The 19,614-nt window shown below is 41.4% G+C and overlaps 2 protein-coding genes across 2 annotated transcripts in view; both read left to right on the top strand.

Annotated features, from left to right (window-relative positions):
• Window positions 1–1,040, top strand: part of scfd1 (sec1 family domain containing 1) — a 41,529-nt gene extending 40,489 nt beyond the window's left edge. Inside the window, exons 23-25 of the mRNA XM_088924670.1 lie at window positions 13–78; window positions 609–677; window positions 792–1,040. Of these exons, the coding sequence (XP_088780796.1) occupies window positions 13–78; window positions 609–677; window positions 792–815 (159 nt within the window). The 3' untranslated portion in view covers window positions 816–1,040. The remainder of the gene's footprint in view (window positions 1–12; window positions 79–608; window positions 678–791) is intronic.
• A 4,005-nt stretch (window positions 1,041–5,045) lies between these two features.
• Window positions 5,046–10,423, top strand: opn6b (opsin 6, group member b). Its single transcript, XM_088925518.1, has 6 exons — window positions 5,046–5,208; window positions 6,112–6,317; window positions 7,085–7,184; window positions 7,638–7,742; window positions 8,545–8,768; window positions 9,493–10,423. Exons 1-6 carry the CDS (start codon window positions 5,100–5,102, stop codon window positions 10,000–10,002), a joined length of 1,254 nt encoding a protein of 417 aa, XP_088781644.1. The 5' UTR covers window positions 5,046–5,099; the 3' UTR covers window positions 10,003–10,423.
• The last annotated feature ends 9,191 nt before the right edge of the window (window positions 10,424–19,614 follow it).

Genomic DNA, 19,614 nt, shown 5'->3' with positions numbered 1-19,614 from the left:
TTTTTTTTCCAGGCAATTGTGTTTGTGGTCGGTGGAGGCAATTATATTGAATATCAAAATCTTGTTGACTATGCCAAGGTAAATGTTATTTTAAAGAATTCACCATTCGAGTAATAACTGATTTGCACTGCAACAAGGGCAGCACAGAGGAGATAATGGCAGTATCTGAAATCCATTTAATAGGGGGCTGATATATATAGGAGATGCATTATGTCATGACTGAGCGATTTATGATTTCAGTTCACATAACTTTTCTTAGTATTTTCTATTGATTTTAAGGTTGTTGTTTGTTTTTTTTTAGGATCATGAACAAAAACTGTAAATCTTGATCATATTTGGCACAGGATCACAAAAGACTTAACTGTAGATGTGAGATCAGCCATATTTCCTAACATGCAAACATAAGAAAGGTCACAAAAAACAGGAGGCCATTCGGCCTGTCGAGCTCATTTGTTAATTCGTAGTTAATTGATCCAAGGATCTCATAAGCCATTTATTGAAAGAAGCCAGGGTATTGACTTTAACAGCTTCAGGTACTTCATGCTCAGAAAGCTCGATGAAGAGCCCTCTTACTTTAAGGCCTTATGCTGTGGACCCTGTTTTCGCAGACTAAGCCAGGCAAACGTGTGATGTACGGCTGCAGCGAGCTCTTCAACGCCTCCCAGTTTCTTAAACAGGTAGGGCCACCTGCTAGAATCCCTGACCTTCATTGTGGAATCAGTGTTTATCATCACTGTGCAGAAAGTGCTGCTCTGCTTTATCTAATTTTGCTTTGGCTTCTCGATTTGCAGTTATCTCAACTTGGGCAGAAATAGGAACAGTATCTCGGAGCCTCTCCCAGTGTTCACTGAATTCTGAACACACCAGACTACTGTCAACGTCATGCTACAGTATCCTAGAACTCCCCTGTACAACCTGAGTTGATGGTATTCCTCTTATTTGATCATATTTAATAAACTTTGCTATTTTAAATGCTTTGCTTACTTCCATTTCTGTATACTGTACATGAAGCAATTAAAGTTTATTAACAGCCATACAAAGCTTTGCCTTCTAATTTATTTTGCATTTTTTTCCCCACACAGTATGTGGTTTGAGGAAGCCTTTCTCATACCTGATGACAGGCTTGAAAAATCATGTTTACACTGCCTGGGCTTTCAAGTGTATGCCATTTTGACAGATACCTGGTTTAACTATATTATCTATGGAAATGTCTCACTTTGTGTGGGACTTTCATTTCCAAACACATCATTTTTTCGGAGAACTAGACTTCCTATCAGATCAGTATCTAGTCAGCTTGGGTTAACTGTCATTTGCTTGATGACAATATGTCTTTGTAAAAAAAATGAGACACTGCAGTTTCCTTTGGCTGTCTTATCAAATTTGAATTTTATGCAAAATGCAAAAGAAAACACTTTCTCTTGAGATTTAACATAATTAGGTTTTTGTATTTTTATAAACTGAAAAGGCTTTTTTAGAAATTCAAAAGACAGTATGCTTCCACTGATCAGTGTCCTGAATATTACTGCAAAGAATCAGACCTGTTCAGGCGTTAACAGCTCAACAATGCAGATTTGGTCAGTCCCTGTCTCGGTGCCACTGAATGATAACAATTCACTGATTCACATACAGTAACCCCCTAATTTATTCATACCCATAAACTGTAACTTAAGCTTAATTGTTTGCATAGCAAGGAGAGCTGAGGTATAAAATTTGTGAAAAGTACATGAAATTCATCGATATGAAAAGGAGTCCTGAATATATCCATACCAAAACAGGATCAAACAAATATATTTCTACAGAATTTATGTGGTGTGCATATTTATTAATACCCTGACAATATCTTGAAAATAAATGCTAAAAAGTAACCCTGTTTTTTTTTTCAGTATGTTTATCAGTTGCCTGGTAGTTTCACAAAGCCTCAGAGACTTTGTAAAGCTTATGAAGGTCACCTTGACTGCCACTGGGCATTGAAGGAGGAAAACCCCTTATACCATGTCATCAGGAGATACTCTGATTGCCAGAGTTATGAATTCTTTTGGCCATCATACATTTTTATAACGTATATAACATTTTTGACAGATGTTCCATTATATATGACTTCAGTTTCATGCGAGTCTTTTATACTTTTTGATTTGTTTCTATCCAAAAATATTGAATGTACACCTGGGTGTATGTGCTGTAATAAAAGCTTGTTTACTCTCTAATGCTGACAAGTTTAAATAGGTTTTGGAACAGTATTTGTAGTTCAGCTCATTAAATCACTGTCACACCTGGATATTTGACCTAAATCGGTCTGTTCATCAACTGTGAATATATTAAGAATCTGTTGTAGTTAGCACTGAACTCAAAATTTTTTTATTTTTATTTCTAAAGCTCATTATTCTACCGCTATATTTAAAATAAAGTAGAAGATATTACCTTGAAACTTAGAATTCTAATTATCTGGAATAAATGAGTTGGATTAGGCTGCATTAGAGTGTGCATATATTAGGTTTCCTGACTGATATCTTGCCAAAACTGACAGATAATAAGTAAAAATATATAACCGCTGAAAGAAACTGTAATTCTATCTCACCAAGTGACTGATTTTTATATGATAAGAAACTTCAGAAGTCTGAATTTCATTGCATTTAGATGTGGAATATGGATAATCCTCTGGTTTGGCCTTTGACAAAGTGCTACGTTGTGATCAAGGAATTGAAAGTTGCCAGAGTTTTTTTTTGTGTGTGCCCATACACTCTTGATGACAGGAGAATTACCATCTTTTAGTCTTATGTTTACATAAACAGAAACAAATCAAGCCTTGGCCTGGACTGCATTCAGATGGGAGTTCTCGAAGGAAGTCCTGCATGTTGGTGTAAGTGATGTGGTGGTCCAGTAGGTGGCAGCCTTCCATCTGGGCCAGAACTTCTAAACCTGGGTCTCAGTGTGCGGAGCTTCTGCAGGAGAGGCCGGACTTCAGATCGGAAGTCAAGGTCCTGACTACTTGGTCATTAAAGATCCCACAACATTGTTCAGACACAGGAATGTTAACCTCTGTGTCCTAGCTAAAATCCACATTTTGTGCTTGCACAGCGCAGCCACTGAGCTCCCCCTTACGTCAATTGGTGAAGTCATTTCTGACTTCTCTGATTTTCTGTGTAGTAGGTCGGCCAGCACACAAAGGCTTCCACACATCACCCGGGTAGGTGCAGCACTTCAGGGGCAAATGAAGTCGGTCAACTCTTATACTGTAAGTGAATTGCTTAGGGATCTTAAGGAATGAAAAGCACTTAAGAACAAATCATTTACTGTAAGTACAAGAAATTGTTGTAATTAGGGGACTAAACTGTACAGGGTCTGGGTTATTAGATGGGTTATTCTCTTACATCATTATTTGGCAGGACTCTAAAGTCCTATGGACTGCCTTGTCAGGGTAAAGTTACACCTGTTGATTACATGGATTGGTCACCAAAATGGGTTTTTGACAAACTCTGACATTTTGACAATCGTTCTTTTCTCACACTGAGTGTTACAGAAGTTTGAAAATTGGTGGCCTTTGTTACATCACATACTGTAAATATGTGAAACTCGGCGCACAATTCTACTACCTATTGTCTAGATGTAGAGATATAGACTTGTTCAGGACAGATAGATTTAGTGCCATATTGGATTTGTTGGGAAACAACTGGAAGATGTGTTCCGAGAAAGCCCTTTGCTGATTCAAATGAAATTTGGTGTTGATGTTTTGTCTGGACTAGGAAAGATCCTTTGTTCAAGTCACACGCAATAAAATGCTATTTTAAAAAAAAAAATGTGGCTGCCATGAGCAGATTGAGCAGTTTCCTGAAGGTGCATTCTGCAAAACTCGCTGGACAGGGATGAAACAGTGTGTCGGGTTCAGTCGGCGGCAGCCAGCACTTCGCACCTGGATTTCATTCCATCGCAAGTCTTTGGCCCAGCTCAGCTGTAGTGTTCAAAGTGCTCTGCAGCCCCTTGGGTAATTAAGTAATGAGGGACCAGTGCAGCATGAAGTCCTGTGAAGGAACCGAATGCATGTGCCATGTCTGACCCCCCCCCCCTTTTCAAACCATAACTTCGTCTTTCTTCTTTCGCTTCTGTTCGTGTGAGCTGTGCCCCATTTCATTTGGAGGGTCACACACGTCCTCTCGCGCTCTGCCACTGGTCGGCACCGAGACAAAAAGAAGTCTGGAAATGGCAACAGCCTTTAGTCTTTTTTCCTGCCTATGAGCATGTTTTTCATTGCTCCCAGACCGAGGCTTTACTTGAACACACAAAAAAGGTTAGTGTCCGTGTTGCAGGACACTGTGAGATCCCTACTTTGGTGATTTTTTTTCCCTTCATTATAGAGCACGGAAAAAATCAGGCTTGGTACCTAAGGTACTATTGTTGCTTTATTTCTTAAAGACGTATTCTCTTTGAAGCACATTTTAATAGGATAACATCCAACGAGCTTCAACTTTTAGAGGATGATTTCATGTAAGTTAAGGGCGTTTGTTTTGGGGCAGATAAATCAGATTCATTTTGTGTGGGTGGTCTCGCGTTTGCTTGAGGTCTGGCTATGGCAGCTACAATATGCCACCAAAGGTCTGCTCCGAGAGTAGTGTTGCAGGCGTGATTCCCTGAAGGGTCACCGCGCTTCGCCAGCTGCTCACCACCACCATTTTGTGCGAAGGCGGCTGACGGTCGTCACGTGTGTGCTCTGCACCTTGGAACCCAGGAGCGTCTGGCTCCGTAAGAGGATTGCTTCATGCTACCTATCACAGCATAAGTCCATAAACTGATTACAACGAGGGAACCAGCGGCATCCAAAATGCAATCGAAATCTAACAAGATTAAAAGGTTGCAAGAAAATGCCGCAGTCGGGACGCCTTGCATTTCAGCTCGTCTCCCCCTCCTCCTCCTCCGTCCTTAGTCCAGACACTGAAAGCTGAAGGACAGATTTAGGACAGGTGGATACTACTGCGTGCGTCACGCAAGCTGTTGCTAGAGCCACGATTTAAACGGCGAGGGTCAGCGCGTACCTGTGGCGCTGGTGTCTCCGAGTGGCATGACAGTCTCTCTGGGGCTGCGGCTGGGTTGAGTCATTGAGGTCCAGGATGGAAGGGGTGCTGATGGACCGCTCCGATATGTATCTGAGCAATATGACGGTGTACAGGGTCTCCGAAGAAGGGGAAACCGCCATCGGTATCTACCTGGTAACTTTAGGTGAGTAAATACAATTTTTATCGTGCTTGCATTTGGAATTATTTTATTAGTTAATTTACTTCATCATTATTTTTTTTTAGAAATACAATATGATTGACGTTGAAATAACGTTTTTATTCTAAAAACAATAATAGGTTATTCTTGGTGATTATTTAAAGTATCAATTGAAACTTATGTAGGCTGACAGTAACCTTTTTGTTGTACGTTTTTGACGATGGTGATTATTCTCATTTTAAACAGATTGGCAGATTGTGCTATTCTGCTATTCTATGAGCATTTATTTTTAAACGACTCCATATACATAACACATAATGTTTCAATTGCATTTCAGTCAAGAGTGTCCTTTGAATCTACTTGTAAAGAAATTATTGTTCGTGATTGTTGAAGAGCAATCATGAACCGTTTTTGGTTCCTAAATGAAATTGTAGAAATGCATACACTGACTGGTGTCCTGTCCAGGGCATACCCTGTCTTGCGCCTGTTGCTTGCTGGGATAGGCTCCAACTCCCCGACAGCCCTGTACTGGATAAACAGGTTAGAAGTTGGATGGATGCTATAGACTGATGTGGGGGTCTGCCCAGCTCCTAGAGAGACATAGTGCTCCAGGATTTTATAGGCACCTTTAACTGGTTAATGAGCAGTGATGTGGAAACCATGTCAACGCCTAATTAGACAATTGCATGCATCAGTTAAACCCTTCAAAGCTCAACTGGAAAGAAATCCATAAGACACTGGCTCTCCAGGACCTGTGGTGCACACCCCTACACTAGTGTTTCAGAGTGTGAATGTTTCAGATGAGTTACACATCAAAGACGATCAGGATCTGTTCAGCATCCCATTACTGACCATCCGGGTGCCCCTCTTGGTTATGTCCCAACTGTTCTTTGCTGTGCGTTTTCCCAGGATGGCTTTCTTGGATTGGGAACGGTGTTGTGATTTTCCTCATGGCCAAGCAGAGACAAACTCTGGAACCACAGGACTATCTCACTTTCAACCTGGCTATCTCAGATGCCAGCATTTCAATCTTTGGATACTCAAGAGGGATTCTTGAGGTTTTTAATGTGTTTAGAGAGGATGGATTTATCATAAAGACTATATGGACCTGCAAGGTAACCACAATATACATATTTATACATTTATACATTGTGATGTATGTAATATACAGTAGGCTATATGAGTATATATTAAGCATGCCGGCAGATTTTGAAATCTGAATATTCTGCGTAGAAAAGTCCATTTTAATCTAGTTTTTCAATAAATCCTGAAAATATCAGACATTTAGTATGTCAAAATATATGATGTTAGTAAGAAGCTAAACATGATCTCAAGATCAATTAATATTATTTATGATGATAAAGACAAGGATGGGAGAATGTCAATCAGACCTGATATGAAACTGGGTTATTGTTTACCCTGTTATTGAACTGATATTGAACAGTCTTAAGATACAATTAGGCTTACTTTATTTCCATGCTTGCTGCATTGTTTAGAATTATAATTAACAACACTTGTTTTGTATTTGCAAGGTATGTTTTTCCTGAGAACTGTGGAATCTGTCCAGTCATTATCCTTATGCTTCTAATGGTGATTAACTGAGAATTTAGATTGAACTAAATTTTAATGTACAGCACCTGAGCATCATGATGTGCAGGCCTTTCTCCGTCATTAGCTGTTGAATAAATACCTTCAGCCACAAAAACTACTGGGAGACATTCCAGCCCAGCGATGCTTTATCTTTCAACACGAGTTGGCCCTGTGAATGTGTGTGCTCTGCGGTACTACCGTGGGGCAGTGATGTAGTGTTGAGGAATTACTGCAGCAGACTGGCTCAGGTCTCATTCTTCATCCTAATCTGAGAAGGCTGTGTCTTTGCCAGGTGGACGGATTCCTGATATTGCTCTTCGGTCTGATCAGCATCAATACACTGACAGCCATCAGTGTCATCCGATACATCAAAGGATGCCAGGCTCACCAAGGTATGCCAGACTCCTGCCAAGCTGGAGTTTATCCAGGTCTCGCTGAGGCTATGTTATTAAAGGTGCTGACAGGATTATCAAGGCGATGCTGTCACACGGCCCCTCCAGTGTAAGACATCTCATTCTCAGGGTGTTTCCATTAAAAGGTACAGCCCCGGGTTAATTTATGTTCGTTTATACATCAGAAAAGGTATATGTTTCATAATAGGGCAATATGTGTATGTGTACATAATGATTTATTGCTATGGATACACGCCACATTAGGAATAACAAACCTTCACATGTTCCTTAAGCACCCATTTCTTCATTAAAGAACCACTGTGGGGCGTTTTCGTTCACCTCTATTGGCTAGTTAACCACAAAACGTCCAGCTGTCAAGTCTATGTCGATCTGCAGTCCAGGAATTGATTGTTATGCAAGCGGGGTTTGCTCATGGTCGTGTCTTCTCTACAGCCTACAGAGTCAACAAGCGCAGTGTGGGCCTTGTCATTGCTGCAGCCTGGCTCTGGGCTCTCTTCTGGGCTGGAGCCCCTCTGCTGGGCTGGGGCAGTTATAGAGGTAGGACAATCAGCTGAGGGGCTGGCCTGTTCCCTCTCACGGGAATCTGGCAGTGCAGTGATGTGTCATTTTTAACACTCCGGAGAAGAGAAGTCCATCATTTAAATTTAAATTATTGGTTAGTGCCTGCAAAATAAAAATGTAAAGAATGACTTTGCATTAATAATTACAATAAATGTATTAGTGAAGAATGCTGTTGAATAATCTTACTTGGGATTGTTTTTGTAAATTAAACCATTGACTGCTCACACATGAAATAATCCAGATTGAAATGGGGTATATTTCTTTGTGTGCAGCACTGTGGTGTGACGGTTTGTTATGCTGTCTCAAAGTCTTGGGGTTCACTTCCAGTGTAGGTCATCTTCTGTGTGGAGTGCACAAACTCCTTTATTTGCAATATTGGACTTACTGATAATAAATTGGATATTCCGTTGTACAGATCATTCTCACTGTTCTCCTGGGAAGGTATTTACCGAGTGTGTATGAACAGATATAACCTCATCTATATCACAGGTGAAAAAGGGTTACTGGGGACACAATCACACAGGCACTCATCTTCCATGAGAGACAGGCTTTCTTTTCAAATATGTGCTATCATGCTGCTTTCCAGTAACACCAGGAAAAGCACCTTAAAGTGGTAAAAACAACAAAACCTTTTTAAACAGCTTTGAATTCAATTGAGAGGAATGAGACAAAGTAATGCTGGTTGTGTGCATGAACTGAAGCTGCTAAAAACAGTAACACCCTCTTTCTCCGGTTTTAGAGCATTTTTGCAACATTCTGTTTTTCTTGTGCTTTACAGCCCGCAAGTATGGAACATGTGAGATCGACTGGACAAGGGCCGGGATCTCTCTGTCTTACAAGTGTTATGTCATCGGCATCTTCTTCTTCAACTTTTTTGTGCCAGTAATCATCATGGTCTTCTCCTACGTGTCCATCATCCGGATGGTCAGGTCAAGTCACAAGTCAACGCGCGGAGGAGACATCAGCGAGCGCCAGAGACACATGGAGCGCAGTATTACACGGGTAAGACACCAAGCAGGAGTGCATGTGAGCTGCCTGCTCTCACCAAGTTCTCCACCAGGCAATCCTCTCCCCACACTGCCACAGCCTCAGGCTTCCTTATTCAGAGGAATAAACCATTTCTTCTCCAACTATAGGATCCTGCAGGTACCTATAAGGGAGGGAACACCTTAACTGGATTTGAATAAGCAAAGTCTCGAAGCATATCACACAGTGGTGGTAACACTGATTACATAGTGTTTATTCAGTTGAAAAAGCTTACTACCTCAGTACATTGGAATGATGCAGTTAGTGGAGTACCACAGGGGTCTGTATTAGGACCACTGCTACAGTTAGTAAACTAGTGAAGTATGCTGATGATACAATATTTGGAGGCTCAGCAAATACTGTATAAGCAGCAGATGAAATTTAATAAAAGGCTTAGATATAGTTCAAGCCTGGGCAAAACCCCAATATTAGCGTAGACAAGTGCAGAGTTTTGCACGGAGGTAGCATCATCGCCATAAACTGATGGAAAAGTCTTTAGAGGATGATCCATGCAAATTAGAAATATCAGTTTACCAAGCTGCAGTGCTCAACGGCATCGAATCATCACCCCAGTGCCTCCCTTTCCTTTGGCCATTTAGACAGAAGTAAACCTGGTTCGTCCCGGCACTCATGCAGTGCAGGATTCCCAGTGTCCTTCCTTGACACTGGCACGGCTTCTCCCTCCTTTCCCCCCCTGCAGGTCTCATTTGTGGTGTGCACGGCCTTCCTGCTCGCCTGGTCCCCCTATGCCGTCATCTCCATGTGGTCCGCGTGGGGGTACCAGGTCCCCCCCCTCACCAGCGTGCTGGCCAGCCTCTTAGCCAAGTCCGCCAGCTTCTACAACCCCTTCATATACGTGGGCATGAGCTCCAAGTTCCGCCAGGACCTGCGCCTCTTGTTCCGCTGCCTCCAGGCGCGGGGCCGGCAGACCCAGACGCCCGCGCTCCAGCCGCCGGCGAAGGGGGGGCAGGAGCTGGGGCCGGTCCAGCCCGAGCACGTGGAAGTCGCCATAGATGCGGCCGAGAAGGACCGCGAGGCCGGGCCGAAGGGCGACGACTCCACAGCGGACTCGGGTGTGGACTCTGGCAACCATGAGAGCCTCCCGGATGAAGGATCCCCAGCCCAGCCCGCCTCCCCCAGAATCGAGAGCAGCACTCACCTCACTACGAAAGTGTTCCTGAGGAAACACAGTGACTCCGGGCGCCTCTGATCCCGTATAATCCCAGTCTGTACCTATGTATATATGGTCACTGATCCCGATCCTTTTGTAAAGTGCATCACTGTTTTTTATGCTTGATACGCTTCAGCGCTGAATGAACACATGGCGTTTCACATCGAAAGATGAAGTTAGGTCTCAGGTGTTTTCTAGAGGAGCCCTGAATATCCTCGGGGATCTGCTTTTATCCATCATGTCCCCATTCAGGGATGCCATTGCTGTTGTGTATAGGTGGACGGCGGGTCGCATGATTTTCGCATCCGTTTTGTAATGTAAGTAAATAACTAAAGTATAAATAAATCCATAGCTTATTTTTTGTATAATTCTTCCGTTTTTGAATTGTTGGTCCTTCAGACAGGTAAAATGTCTTTTGTATTTTCTTTGTATATCAATAAACTTGAAAACTGTTTTATCACGAAACGTTCACTAAGTCACATAAACCCTTGCTAGCAAAATATTTAGCCGGTTCTGCTTTCTGTTGCAATAGACTTCTCTCTTGAAATGGTTTCCCACACCAACCGTTTGGTGAGTCTTTGGTCAATCGAAACAATATCGCGTTTAATGTTTCAGCTTTGTAAAAATTAAGAATCCGCGGTTGAGCATATTTCTGAAACTGGCCTCACAGGGAAGGGAAGAGAGACTTCTGCTTATCACTTACTGGGAGCAGCGATTCCGTTAATACATTTTATGGAAGAGAGTCCGAGGAGAGTCCCCTGAAATTTGAGGCCCATGGTTTTTTAGAAGATCTCACCTGGGAAAGGAAGGTGGGAGGATGTGCAAGAGTGTGTGTCTCAGCATGAAGCGCTGGTTGGTTAGCTGATATACGGAAACTGGAACTGCAAAACTAATGACATGAATTTAGTCTCAGAATGAAGCCAAATCACGTGGAACTGACTTGCTTAATCTGATCCGTTAGGAGATGATACTCAATAGGCATAATGCTCTTCTCATAGGAAATAGGAAAAAAAAACCCTAATCCTCAGAACAACGTATCTGAGATGCTTTGGTCCCTGGTTTAGATACCTTATCACAAAGGACAAAATCAGCTCTTTCATTACAGTATGTGTCCCAACTACTGTATTCTTTCAGTTTCCATTCACATCATCTTTTAAATGGGGTGACTGCAATAGAGCACATCAGTCTGTTTCAAGGCTTTATCTCAGAATCACAGTAATTCACAGTGTAGAATTACAGTACTAGAGCTGTATGTGTTTGCCTGTGAAAGACAATTAAAGCCCCGAGCTAAGAAAACTTCTGTCTGAAGGTTGTTCCTCTTTTTAAAAAAAAAAAACAAAGCTAAAGCTACACAGAGAGTAATCGGTACTTCAGAAACCCGCAGTAACACAAATGGTGACAATGACCCCGTGATGCACTCTCTGTGAAAATAATGAGCCGAAGTCTGAAAGGAGGCAGCAGACAAAAAAACAGTTTGACCCAAACTCGTTAATCCCTCTGGCCTGCTGGCCTGTCCTGCACTGCCCTCCGAAAGAAGGGAGCTTGGGAACCCGTGTCTCAGACACGTGAGCCCTGGACAAAGAGACTGAGCCACGGCCTCATCTCACGGAGCAGGGCCGCTACGGTCTCTGCAGACCTGGGCCTCGCTGGTAGAGTGCAGGGAGAGCAGAGCACTCAGCATGGACACAGGGTGCTCAGGCTGAAGCTCCAGAGAGCAAAATGGAGGAAGACCTTGTATACAAGGCAGTTCACAAAAACTGGGACACACAGCATGCAGAACTGTGACTCGGGAAGACTGTCTAAACCTCTCTCTTTTTAACATGAGCCTGGATTCTCAGCATGCTCTGGTATCCAGGTTGTGAAGGAAGTCACCCTTTCAGAGGATGTTGTTAACTGTTTGGAAGTGTAAGTTTATATTTTAAGTTCTAGCAATGCAAGTCAACGAATGCCTTACTGTTAGTGTTAAAGCGAAGAAACCTTGTATAAATCTTCATCAGGACTGAGCACATATTGACTGAGAAATGCATTTTTTTAAGTAACTTCAAAAGGAATCTTTTATAAGGATATAAATGTTTATATTTGTTTTAACTCATATGTTATAGTCCACATAAACAATTCATGAAACATAGAAAGGTTGTTGTTATACCTTATTCATATTACCACAATTGGCAAGGACAAGCTGAAACTTGCTGGGATTATGCAGAATATGCTCATTCTAATCATATTTTTCATGTCATTTTCTTAATTGTGGTAATTTGACTGGGTCTACTGTCTTAACAGCTCTTTGAAATCTTATATACACTTGGCAATATGTCAGAATTTGTATTTTATTGTGTATCAAACAAATGGGAACTAATTGAGAAATAACTGATAATTGATATAGAAATAATACGCTACATAATTTGTAGGACTAAGTTTCACATCAGCAAATTAATAACCAAGTTCCCCTCACAGTCAATACGTTAAACTAATAACAAAGTGGATTGCAGATTAGTTTCTGCCTTATTAAAAGACAAATTCATTATGATTCCCATAGAATGACAACTGTGGCTTTTATATTGCTAATACTATTAAGTATTCTGCACATCATTTCTGCTATTCGAAAAGAATGTTATGAGGACTTTTTTCTGTTATTAGTTTTTCTTTCTATTCTTTCCAAGTGAAATAAACATCAAGGGCAGTCTGACAGCTGTTATTATTGCAGTAAAGCAAGTGCACTTTTACTTGTAAAGGATCAGTGGGAACAGGCTGCTCAGAAGGATCACATTGGTGTAAACGTGACACGAGGCCGTTGGACTGAATAGAATCGAGAGTGTCAGTTCTCGTCACTTCACTGCTGCACAAGGCTTATCTTTTTTTCCCACACCAAGGGTTTTAGTAAAAAGGGCTGCGTAGCCAATTTCTTCTTGTGATGGTCACCTGCTTGATGAAAAAGGAGTTTGTCGGAACCTGAAGGCTGCCCAAATCTCTAAATCCCAAGCTTGACAGAAGTTGTTTCAGAGGCGACCACCAGCAAGGGTACATTGCTAACAATCAGACAACGGGGATGTCCAGGGTTAAACAAAGGGCTTCCATCACCAAGGTGTTTGAAGACTGGGGCATAAGTCATGCTGGGAAGTCTGATGCAGTCCAGGTGTTGATCGCCTGAAATCTAGTGGGATGATACTCACATGTAATCATCATGACTCCCCTACAGAGGCATTGCTACCACAACACATGGGATCCTTCAGGCAGCAGTGAAGTCATGGACTTTGGGATGTCTGGCTGGTAAAAGAGCTGCTCGGACTAGAATAAAAGTGGGTGATGAGGTTACCTCAACCCTAGGCTAGGCTTTAGGGTTTATGTCACAGCTTTTGGGGAGAGGAGTGGAAAAAGTGGTTTAAATGCATAAAAAGGCAGGCGCATCCCATAAATGGAAAACTTCCACACATTATACTGTACCCTGTAGCACAAAAACCCTAAGAATTTTTCAATGTTCATATTAATCTAGGAGACGTTTTAACATAACCATGTCATAAAACAGGCATTTGTATACTGTTTTGAAGCATTTTACGTTCAGTAAGAATTGATTGATTTTTTTTTTACTTCTGTCAATGATACCAATATGTTACTACATAGTAACTGTAAAGTTTGGATGGAATTCACCCACAATATCAGATTCTGGTGGGTGTTTAGAGTTAATTTTTCGAGTTTCAACAGAGTACCGGCACTTCTTAAAGACTCTGATGTTGACTTTTGATTTCTACCAGTTTGTTGTGTCCCATTGATTTCTTGGGTAGATGGAGGTGGGTGTGTTTGTGTGACGGGCAAAATATCGGGTTGTACTGCTGTTCAGCAAGATATTCTTCATGCAGTTTCCCTAGGCTAGCTCCCCAGACCGTATTGCTTGATTAGCAGACTGGAGGAGGTGGTGCCTGTACCACATGGAACATTACTCAAGCAGGCCAAATGGACCCCTGTTGTTAGTAGCCTTTCTTATATTCTTACAGTCCCATCTTGCCACCTCTCAAAACACCAGCATGAGTGAGGATTACTAGGAGGAATGTGACACCCTTATTTACAGCATTAAAGGAGTCAAAGAGAGGGGCCAGCAGCCATGTCACCCTGCAACTCACAACTGGCAGCCCACTGAAGCTCAGCAGGTGTGAGCCTGGTCAGTACCTGGATGGGGCGCCAGCAGGGGGCGCTCACCCTGCGGTCCATGTGGGTCCTAATGCTCCAGTATAGTGAAGGGGACACTATACTGTAAACAGGTGCTGTCCTTTGGGTGAGACGTAAAACCGAGGTCCTGACTCTCTGTGGTCATTAAAAATCCCAGGGTGTTTCTCGAAAAGAGTAGGGGTATAACCCCGGCGTCCTGGCCAAATTTCCCATGCCTCCTAATAATCCCCCCTCTATGAATTGGCTACATTACTTTGTTCTCCACCTCAACCCCCCCCCCCGACGGCAGGTGGAGCGACGCGCCGGTAACGTCAGCTCAAAGATTTGGTTCAAAGCACCAAATGGAGACGGGCGTGCCGACAAGCAGACCCTGCTGATGCAGGATTAATGCTTGGATGAGAGAAAGGAGTCAAAGAGAGAATATTGGACAGGGAGAAAACAGCTCTTTGGAAAAAGCACTATTCTTTTTTTATTTGAATCTGAAAAAAGAATCTTACAAATATAAAATACTGTTTTTTACTCCCCCTTTTTTCCTCTTGTCAGCTAAGGTAGGAGCTGTGCACAAGTCGGGATTAGTGCGGATTGCTGGCTCTCCATTTATCTGGCCCTTTAGATCACTCCTATGAAAAAGCAAATAAATTTCCTAACTCTTGGACTCTTTCTTTGAGATGTCAGTGAAGAGCAGGTTCATTATTGCTTGAACCTCATCCTTTCCAGAAGATAATATTGGCAACAAATAAGCAGAATCTTATATCTCAGGATAGTCCATATGAACCAAGCAGAAAGCTTTGTCTGTAGTGTCCATAGGTTCTCCTCTCCTAACAGTCCAGATTTTTCAAATGATTTTAGCAACTGGGGAAAGTGTGTTTCAAATGTATTTGGAACCTAGACAATGGGTAATGTAGGGTCAGCATTACAGAGTCAGAGTGAAGTATGGAAGAACTCCTTCAGTCCTGGCCTGTTAGACCTGCATTCTCCATACTCAGTACACAGAGCTCTGATAAATTAGTTTTCATCACCAGAACAGCTGGAAGAAGAACAAACACCTGGAATGTCTCAATGGCTGTAAAGGTAGACAATGGCTGTGATAGAACTGAAACCTAAAATTGTCTTGGTCTCCGCACCATTAGATCAAAGTCACATTCTGTCACGATCTGTATGGAAGCTGGTGTGCAATGGTTTTTCCAAAATGAAGGATATCAAATGTATTTAGCCTTATTTAAACGGGGCACTTGCATCCCAACAATTTTTCAGTGTCCTTCAGTACTCAGCTCATGTCAACCTAGTTGAGGCACGAGTGGATTTCAACAGCTGATCCTGCAACTGAGCAGCACTTTGTAGGATCCAATCAACTCAACCCTTCCGGAGAAAGGAGTACAAAAAGGTGCCCTAAAAATGGACTGACTCATCCCTCCTCCCTGGACAACCACATCCAGAGGGACCAACTTTCTGCTGACTAAAAAACACAAAAGAGAGTATTAATAATATTTTCTTCTGTGTACAAGCAGACACTACAAACAGTAGCTGAGACTGCAAAGATCATGACCAAAACAATACAGTTACGTGATTTCTACATATGCACCTAACCTGGATTCAAATGACGAAAGCAGAGAAGATTTCTATATGTGAAGCTCAGCCAAAATCTTTGTAGAATCCCAAAGGAGGGCAGACTTCAAGGCAAGAGTTGGAAAAGATGTCAGTCTCTGGAAAAGAATCACTGGCAGGGAAAGATTTGGAAATGTCATCTCCAATGGCATTCCTCTGTGTGCCAAATGCTGAGAGCATGAGCTCATCGTGACCAAGACCCTGTTTCACTAGAAAAACAGATACAAAACATCCTGGCAATATCCGCACTAAAAACACTGAGACCAGATTGACTTTGTCTTTGTGCTCAGAATCCTAAAGATATCCAGATCACCAGAGCAATGACTCCCAGCTGCTGGGATCATCCCCATCTTATCCAATACAATCCAGCCATCATCCCTGTTGTTCATTGCGAGGCTGAAACATGACCTCCGTACAGTACGGATGTATCTCAATGGTAAAAGCTAAGATAAAGAAAAGCAACAGTAATATAAACTTCAGGTATATTTATGGCCCCTAACTAAACAGGTATAGACAAAGGATATGTTAGCCCTTTGAGACCCAGAGATGCAAATTGAGAATGTTGAAGATGCTCCACGACTGGATTGCAGAGTACAGAACCAGATATCTCTTGACCACACCTGCTCAAGCAGTCAGACAGTGCAGCTATCACACTCTTATCTGTCCATGTGTGTTTATGGTAGAGAGCTGTCTTTACCTGCAAGAAATATTTAGCCAGATAATCCCAAAACAGAAATGTAATACTCGGGACTTTACAAAACTTTTAACAGTCCACAACTGAACATTATCCTGGTTCATTTTACACATATGGTTGGAGGAGACGTTAATGAAAAGTCCAGTTAAGAATGTCTTTCTCTTTCCTTTGTGTCTATGAAAATTTGATTAAAACACATGGCTCCTAATGAGACATGAAAACAGGAAAGGCATTCTGGATATATGCATTGGAAATCATTTTCACAGAATGGGGTGTTTTTATTTGCTTTATTCCTTTTTGTTTTTTGGTCTTAAAAATCATCATTTCTCTAATGTGCCCTACAAATTACATCCTGTATTTGAAATTACCCCTAAAATCCATAGAGCACATTAGCTCTTTTTTCAAATGTTTTTTGCACTGGCTTTATGCACTTGCTCTTGTCAAGAATAATTCATCTTCATACTTTGCTCTTTACACATTTTCTTGATGAGTGGCATAGCACTCAAAACCGCCGATGCACATCAATTGCAATTCTGTCAGGAACATTTCTGCAGTCATCCTGGCACACTGAAGTAACAATTAAAAGCAGATGAGTCGTAACCAGTCTAAGTGTGTTTCTCATAAAAAAAGAAAATATTAAACATTTTACTCGTTAAACACCAAATTTAAAACAACAGTTTGCAGATAACCTGAAATGGTTTGGCTTCCTTTTCAGAGCATGGTCATGCTTTTTTTAAAAAAAATACAAATGTATTTCGCAGTAAAACAGTTTTTTTGTGTTGGTTTTTGACAATTTCTAAAATAATAACTGAAATGGAAAAATTTGTGAAGTGCTTGTAATTTTGTGAAGTAGGTGGTGCCGTCAAAGCTCTGTCTCCTTCAATTACTCTTAATTCTCTTCCCTTTTTGGAAATGGCTGATCTGTACAGTGGGTTTGTAACTAGTGGATTGAATCAACATGGAGGACAGTGATAAGACAGAAGTCAGGCAGGTCAAATAAATATTTAGTTTTCTGAATTGTTGCATCATTATTACATTTTGTTCAAGGGTAAAACTAGTATAAATTTTGTATTTCCCTGTTCCCATCACTAATTTGGATGAAGTTTAAACAGAAAACAGGTTTAGGCAGAAAAAACATTTTTGTTAAAGTTTTCAGAAGCACCAGCTGCACAGAATCGTACAGAATCTGACATTTTTGATCTCAAGGAAGAACAAAGGGTTTGGCTTCCTCTATTTATGCAGCTATCCTCTATTTATCCTCTATTATGTCTTCTTTCTTTGCAGCTTCATCTTAATAGCAGGTTCTATCTGGACTGCCACTTCCAGGGACAACATATGGGCAAAAATAAATTCAACCTCCAAACCATCAAATCATCCACTCAAATTCCTTGACCGCTAATAGCCAGTATAGTATGAAGCTAGTTCATTCAATACTGTCTATAATTATCGTATAATACAGGCTGAGATGGAGATCCTCAGCACTGTTCATACTCAGTTCTCTTGCTGGACGATGACTCCAGGATCTGGCCTTCTCCCAGCAGCAGAGGTGAATTCAGCTGGTGGGTCTGACAGGTGTTGGGAGCCTCCATATTTCCTCTATTTCCTATTTGTGTGGAGCCTTCAAGTGTGAGGATCCGTTGTTGCTGTGGGAGACAGCGGAGCCTAGCAGGGCTGATGCAGTTACCAAACGGGCCAAACGTCCTTCTGTCTTTATAGTTGGTTCCATTATAGTTGGCTGGCTGTATTTGAGGTAGTAACGTTTTATGAATTTGAAGGGTGAGTATCAAACGAAGGTGATGAGGGATGGGGGGTTTTGTGTGGATGGGGGGAAATGTTATATTCCGTTATAGAAAAACAATCAAATCTCAGGATCTCAAGTCCAGCCAGGTGGCAGAAAGATAAGACGCTTCAACTTGTAAAGCCAAACGCAGCACAGCGTTCTCTGTTACTGTCATGTGTTTACATGCTGGAGAACAATGGAAAACACAAAAGTGTCTCATTTTCCGAGTATTCTTCCTTCTTCAATAACGGAACAGTTACTAACAACATATTTACTTAACAGAATCCCCACTCAAAGACAGAGAGGTTTTAGTTATTTAAGTATATAGTTTCATTTAATAAGAATCAGGATAATGCATTGAGAAAGCAAAGACTGTCACTTTCTTGGAATGGAAATGGCTTCTGGAACCCTTCTTTTTTCTGTCATGAAATGCATGCATTTCTGTGGAAACTTTTAGACGTTCAAACACTTATGTGTCTTATGGGGTGTGTCTGATAAACTGCCCGTCTGGAGTGTTCTCTTCACATTCCAGAACAGGGGCAAAAGATCCATCCCCTTTTCCCAGCACAAACTGTAATAGATCACCATTACAGACAGGGGACAGAAAAAACAGGAGCAAGAAGAAGGAGCTACTGTATTTGAAAATACAAGATCTGCAAAGCTATTTGATTAGATCTGCAAAGTTTTGTAAAAATTTCCTCCCCCAGATTAAATGGGATTAAAACCTGCCATTTTGAGAGAAAAGCAACCCTTCAAAGAATTTGCATGGAGGATAGGTGAAATATGGGTACACTATTTTGAATTTAGACTTGTTTACATCATTAAACATCTTCAGGGTTTTAAAGCTCCTACGCTCACAGAAAAAAAATGGGAAAGTTAGATTCTCTGTGCCAGTATCTGGTAAACAAACTTTTTCTTTAAATCGGTCTCTACAAATTCCATTTTCTCAGAGGGCTGTGTACTTAATCAGGAAAACTCAGCTGGAAATTTTCTGAAGCTTTTTTTCCAAGTTTTTTTTTTCAGAAATCTTTTCTTCACAATTAACTTGTTTTTCTATAAGCAGACAAAAGGCAGGCCGTAGCTAGGCCTCACCTGTGGGCCTTTCAATTTTTCGTTTTTCATCTGCACATACTTGTGCAAAGAACACTCTTTTGTTTCCTTGCCGTTTGGAAAACGAGGTTTAACCCATTTAAATGTCAAGAAGAGGAGACCCGATAGTAAAAAAAAACCCCATATGTTTCTGCTCATTTGTTATTGTCATTTCAGATCAAAAGCAAAATATTTGCAAATCTGCTTAAAGAGATCACATAATCTATATGTACTGTACCCTTCAGGAAATACAAAACAAAGCATTTGTATTTAATCAGGAAAACACCTAATTACTCAATCTAGAGCTGTTTCATGTCATGGC

Source organism: Atractosteus spatula, chromosome 9, assembly GCF_055471065.1.
Source record: "Atractosteus spatula isolate fAtrSpa1 chromosome 9, fAtrSpa1.hap1, whole genome shotgun sequence".
NCBI classification, from domain to species: Eukaryota; Metazoa; Chordata; class Actinopteri; order Semionotiformes; family Lepisosteidae; genus Atractosteus; species Atractosteus spatula.
This window is presented reverse-complemented; position numbering and strand designations above follow the sequence as displayed.